Here is a 6,391-nt window from a genome sequence, read left to right as displayed (position 1 = left end):
TTTTTTTATCAAACATTTTTTATTTAATAATTTTCTATTACACATGAAATTTGTAAATGTATAAATAGTGAAAAAATAGTTGCTTAAAATATAAATAATACGGAAAAAAATTTCTAAGATAAGAAAAATTTATAAAGTAACAAAATAAAAGAAGACACCTCAATCAGGCAGAGATAGTTATATCAAAAGGTGATCCATGGTGATTTATGATGATATTGTACCAGGGGTAGCACAGGTGATACAAATATGTTGAGTCACTCGATCACTGGATAAATTTTAAGAAAAAATCAAGTGAGAGAACATAAGATGAGAAGACACCACATTGAACTGAAAATCTTAAGATAGTAAGTTAATGAGTCTTACTCTTATTTACTTTCTTCAATGTGCGACTAATTTTATACACCTCACACTTGCAACATTAACAAAATACTTCTGAAGTTAATAATTTTTTAATATGTATATTTTTGTCAAAAAAGAAAAATCATGTCTAACGTCATTACATACATCATTATGGTTGCGTAGCATTGCTTTGCTAGTGTCATTCGGCTCTTTTTTTCTTTTGTTAAATTCTTGGCCCAAAGCATAGAAACATATGAGAAGTTGAGAACTAAGACGCTTGCTTGATGTATCATGTGAATAAAATATTAGCCAAAAAGAGATTATATAAAGCTTAGCCTTCTTCCATTCAGAGACACTAAGAACCGTAGAAAAAGTGACAACAGTGTGAAGCAAAATCCAAGGTAGGTAGTTCAACTCTTACATCTACTTCAGTATTTTATTGTTTGTTCCTTCTTCCTGCTTCTATGAAGTTTGTTTATGGACTATATATCTGAATTGCTGAAGTTTTCCCTGAAACTGTGTGGTATTAGAGATTGAAATTAGTAAATTACCTAAAATTACTTATTTAATGCAAGAGTGATTATTAATTTGATATTCAAGTTGAATGAGTTTGGATATCATTCTTATTCTGTTATAATTGACTAGTTCGATCTATGTAGAATAGAAAACAGAATCTGTTATTTTTCAATTTAAGGTGGTTATTGAGATGATATGTAATGAAATCAGAATTGTAATCAAAATGAGGTATTCTGGGTTCCATGAGGTAATTGAATTGATCATGATGTCAGAACACTAGTGTGCCTTTTAATTTGGACAAGTTAATCTCTCAGGTATGCATATTGATTTTTCTTATTATTTGAGACAAGTCATCAATCTTATAAAAGAAAGGGAGAAGTAAACTCATGCTATTTTAACACTTCACATGAATGACCAAAATAAAAAGGTCATGTGACTTTTTCTTAATTGATTATGTAACCTTTTTAACAACCGTATATTGTTACACAACCACCATTTGCTCTTACTCTTTCTCTTGCATAAAAGTAAAACTACTCTTCTGAGTTCTGACTAGATACATCCTTTTATATATGGAAAGTGTATGTTAATTGAGGGCACTGATTTTGTATGTATGAAGGTGAAGAGTGAATTTGACTAGTTAGATCTTTCGTTAATAGTTGAGATTATAATATAAAGCCGCATTTTTTTTGAGTGATCATGTGACTTCTTAATAACTTTAAATATTTACCATCTATATGTAATATTATACGATCTAGATTTACGTTTTTTCTTTTATTTGATTTTATTTCCATCTGATTTTCCTATTTATGTTTTCTATTTTGTTAGTAATCATATTTTCTGTTTACTTACATTGTTACACACGGAAGGACTGACTCAAACGTCATTTGACTTCTTTGTTTACTTGAAAATATGAAAGCACACTCCAAATGGATCTGCAGAAATTGAATCTCGATTATACAAATGAAACCAAAAACTCTTTTGTGAGGGACCAAAACTATGCACATATTGAATCTTTATTGAGAACCCAACCAAGAGAAGTTCAAGTAATTGGAGTCTGGGGCATGGGCGGTATAGGTAAGACAACCATTGCTGCTGCTATATTTGAAGAGTTCTCTCCCAAATATGAAGTCAATTGTTTCTTGGCAAATGTAAGAGAAGAATCATCAAAGCATGGAGTCAAATACATATTCAATAAGCTTCTTTGTGAGTTACTACAAGAAGATATTCATATTGATAATCCCACAATCATATCCTCTACTATTTTGAGTAGATTGAGGCACAAGAAAGCTCTTATTGTTCTAGATGATGTGAATAGTTCTGATCTTCTTGATAATTTTCTCGGAGTAGGACATGATTATCTAGGAGTTGGTAGCAGAGTTATTGTGACAACTCGAGATAAGCATGTCCTTACAAGTAGAGCAGTTGACCAAATTCTTGAAGTCAAGGAAATGAACTATCATAACTCCCTTAAACTCTTTAACTTGAATGCCTTTAACCAAATCCATCCACCTGAGAATGGATTCCAGGAGCTATCGAAGAGAGCAGTTGCTTATGCCAAAGGCAACCCTTTAGCTCTAAAGATTTTGGGATCGTTTCTTCGTTCCAAAAGTGAAAATGAGTGGGACAGTGTACTAAAAAAATTGAAAGGAACTCCTGATGCAAATGTTCATAAGGTGTTGAGATTGAGCTTTGATGAATTGGATGATGCAGAAAAGAATATATTTCTAGACATTGCATGTTTCTTCAAAGGGGAAGAAAGAGACAAAGTAATAATGATATTGAATTCCTGTGGTTTCCATGCAAATATAGGGATAAGAAACCTTTTAGACAAGGCTCTGATAACAATAACCAAAATGAAGAGAATACAAATGCATGACTTGATACAAGAGATGGGTCAAGAAATTGTTTGTGAAGAGTCTGCTAAAATTCCTGGGGGACAAAGTAGATTGTGGAACCCTGATGAAGTTTGTGACATACTGAAGAATGATAAAGTAAGAGAAAATGATTCTTTGTATTGTTTACAAAAACATATATGAAATATAGCTTATTGAATATTACACTAACATTGATTGATGTATTTATTTGTCCAGGGGACTGATGCAATTGAAAGCATATTCTTGGACATGACTCAAACCACAGATCTACATATAAGCTCCAATGCATTCAGAAAGATGCCAAATCTAAGGTTACTTGCCTTTGCTGATAGCATTGGTCATGGGAGAAGGAGAACCAACAATAATTTGTATCTTCCAACAAATCTTGAGTTACCTAATAGCTTGAGATATATTCAGTGGGATGGATATCCATTGAAATCTTTACCATCCATTGGTTGGCCTAAAAACTTGGTTGAGATTTCCATGCCAGACAGCAATGTCGAAAAACTTTGGGATGGAGTACAGGTATGCATGATATAACACCATGTATGTATATATTTGTTTGTCTTTGATAGAATTTTAAGTGTTAAATCCTAAACCTTAAATGTATGTATGTATATATATTGTTACAGAATTTACCAAGTTTAGAGATAATCGACCTTCGAGGCTCCAAGCGCTTGATAGAGTGTCCAAATTTCTCAGCCACCCCAAATTTAAAAGAAGTATGGTTCAATTTCTGTGAAAGCTTGACTCATGTTCACCCTTCTATTTTCTCTCTTGAGAAGCTTGAGTTTTTAGCTGTGTATGGATGCAAAGAACTCAAGAGCCTATGCAGTAGCAATTGTTCACCTTCTCTTCATACAGTGGTTGCCTATAACTGCCCTAATCTCCAAGAGTTCTCAGTCCCAATTCTGCATCAAGATTCCAAAATTCATTTGCATTTGAGATCAACTCCTTTGAAAGAACTTCCACCATCAATTCTGCATCTTAAACACCTTGTAAACTTCTCTTTTCCAATTAGCAAGAATCTTGCAAAACTTCCTGCAAATTTTGCTAATCAAATCATGCTTTCTGACATCAGTGAACACGAGCAAGACGCGGTCGCCACTCTGCATTCAGTACTACCCTGCCCTGTATTCAAACATGTAAAGCTTCTCAAATTTGATAATTGCCATAGCTTAACCGAACTCCCTGACAACATCTCTTTGTTATCATCATTAGTGAAACTAAGCTTTCATAAAACCAATGTCATAGGCTTACCTGAAAGCATTAAGTTTCTTCCACAACTCAAAGTTCTTAAAGTTTGTCACTGTGAAATGCTGCAATTTATACCAGTGTTTCCACCTTCTATTGAATGTCTTCAGGTATGGGATTGTAAATCTTTGAAGACAACATTGAGTTTGGAAAGTGAAACACCCAAACAACATGCAGGTACTTTCATATTCCTGGACTGCATGAATTTGGATGAAAATTCATGCAATGCCATTCTGAAAGATGCTATTGCTAGGACAAAATGTTGGATGGAAACAATACTAACAAGCGAATCAGAAGTCTCGGAAGAACAACGAGACAATGAAGATCATAATGTGATTAATTTTGGGAAGATCTGTTATTTCTTTCCTATAAGAGGTAGCATACTTCAAGAGTTTTTCCATGACTACTCTGCTCAATCTTCAATTAGTACCCAAGTGCCTCCAAGTTCTAACTTGTGTGGGTTCATGTTCTACCTGGTTCTTTCTGAAGCACATTCATGCATCATTGATGAACTTGTTATTAACTTTGAGTGTGAATGTTACTTGGAAACAAGTTGGGGAGAAAGTATCCATGTAGCAAGTTCCGTCGTCGTCGAATGGGGCTGCGATATGATCATTGGATACCATCTGAATGTTATGCCGGATCATGTGTTGTTATGGTATGATGAAGAATGTTCAAAGCAGATAATGGAAACAGTTAAAGGAAGAGAAGCAAATAGTGAAAAGAAGTCCCATTTTAATGCAAAGATGACAGTTAAGTTGGTTGCTAGGCTACCAAATAAAGAGGAAGCAATGATAAAAGAGTGTGGCATCCGATGGATATATTCAAATGTGGAGGCAGGATCATCAAGAGAGCAGAGATCCAAGAGAATCATGGAAGATGAAGACTAGAAGTGAAAAGCACAAGGTAATCATCCAAAGCTCAAATAGTTGATTGTGATTTTTCATTGTATTTGTATGCTGTGCTTGCTGTTATAGGTTCTAGTTGATGTATATTTCCTATTTCAATTAAGTATATGGAATAATATCAATAAATTGCAATTGTTGCTGCTGGAAAAGACTTGTTCTAAGGTTGTGTCCCTAAATTTTTTGGTAACAAATTTGATTGTATTCTCACCTTTCTGTTTGCTTGTGTTAATTTGACCAGTTGTAATTTCTTTTCAGAAATGAAATATTGGGTTTGTTTAGATGCTATTTTAAAAATGATTTTTTTTTAATGATCTTTTTTTAAAAATTTTTTTACAAAAGTAAAAGTGATTTTATGTTTAGATATCTCATATAAAAAAAATCTTTTTATCTATGAATTATGTTTGAGTAAAATAAGATGTATTTTTTTATTCATTTATTTTTGTTCTATAAAAATTATTAGTATCTAATAAAAAATATAAAACCGATTTCTGACTTTTGAAATATTATTAGATGAATTAGTTTCAAATAAATTATAAAAAAATAAATTAGTCTCTAATATGTTTTAGCAAATGACAAATTATTCTTTAGTTTTTTTTTTTAAAATAATATGTTCGAGGGATAAATTATCTGAAAATTTACAAGGTAAAATATTACTTTGTCTTATATTTTATTTCGTAATTTATCTAATATATAAAAGGTTAGATGAATTTGATATTTTATTCTGTTAAAAACTAATTAAAGCAAAAAGAGATTTTGATGATTTTTCACTATGAATTTCATTTCTTATAATTTATTTGACTTTACAATTAAGAAATTTTGTACAAATTCAAAATTTAATCTTGAAAAGGACAAAATAGCAAATATTTAACGTAGAATAATTGAGTTGATGAATTAGCAATAATTTAATTTCTACCACTTGACATGTTATAATTATAAGTTTATAACTCTTTCCATGTAGGAAGGATACCTGCACCTTCTCCACTGCCTCTCGTTGCAGCCACCTTATATAATTAATTAATCATTATTGTGTCGTTAATCTTTCGTTGGAGGTCCTTTTCAAAAGTTGATGACATAATCCAATAGTGTGAATTGATGGAAAATAAAGGAGAATGACTCATTGACTTTTCCCTTTCTTTCGGACTAGTCATGTTTAAAAAACGATGTATTCAGTAACAAATTAAAAAGTGTGATTCTCAAAAATGTGTATGTGTGAGAGAGAGAGAGAGAGAGTATTTAGATGAAATCCTAGGTGAGAGTGTGGAATATGTTTACTATATTATGTAAAATAAGGGCATATTTAGATGTGTTTTTTATTTTCTACTTCTATTTTCAATATTTCTCATGTTCAAAATTTTATAAAAAAGTAAAAATGAAAGAAGTGAACAAATATTTTTTTTTTACTATTTTCTTCTTTTTTCACTAATTTTTAAAAACAGAAGACATTAAAATCAAAATGAAAAAGGTACTCTTAAACTAATCAGAACCAGTCTACAAAGTACA

The 6,391-nt window shown here is 31.7% G+C and overlaps 1 protein-coding gene across 4 annotated transcripts; it reads left to right on the top strand.

Annotated features, from left to right (window-relative positions):
* Positions 586 to 6,163, top strand: LOC107618796 (TMV resistance protein N). 4 transcript variants are annotated; one of them, XM_016320959.2, is made up of 4 exons: positions 586 to 2,846; positions 2,946 to 3,254; positions 3,362 to 4,889; positions 5,850 to 6,163. In XM_016320959.2, exons 1-3 carry the CDS (start codon positions 1,782 to 1,784, stop codon positions 4,871 to 4,873), a joined length of 2,886 nt encoding a protein of 961 aa, XP_016176445.1. In that variant the 5' UTR covers positions 586 to 1,781; the 3' UTR covers positions 4,874 to 4,889; positions 5,850 to 6,163. The 4 variants fall into 4 exon arrangements, with proteins under 4 accessions (XP_016176445.1, XP_016176446.1, XP_016176441.1 ...); XM_016320960.2 differs by lacking the exon at positions 5,850 to 6,163 and adding an exon at positions 4,996 to 5,122; XM_016320956.2 differs by lacking the exon at positions 5,850 to 6,163 and having other exon boundaries at positions 587 to 740; positions 1,772 to 2,846; positions 3,362 to 5,122.

This window comes from Arachis ipaensis, chromosome B09, assembly GCF_000816755.2.
Source record: "Arachis ipaensis cultivar K30076 chromosome B09, Araip1.1, whole genome shotgun sequence".
Taxonomy (NCBI): Eukaryota; Viridiplantae; Streptophyta; class Magnoliopsida; order Fabales; family Fabaceae; genus Arachis; species Arachis ipaensis.
Note: the sequence above shows the minus strand (reverse complement) of the source record. Positions and strands in the feature narration are given on the sequence as shown.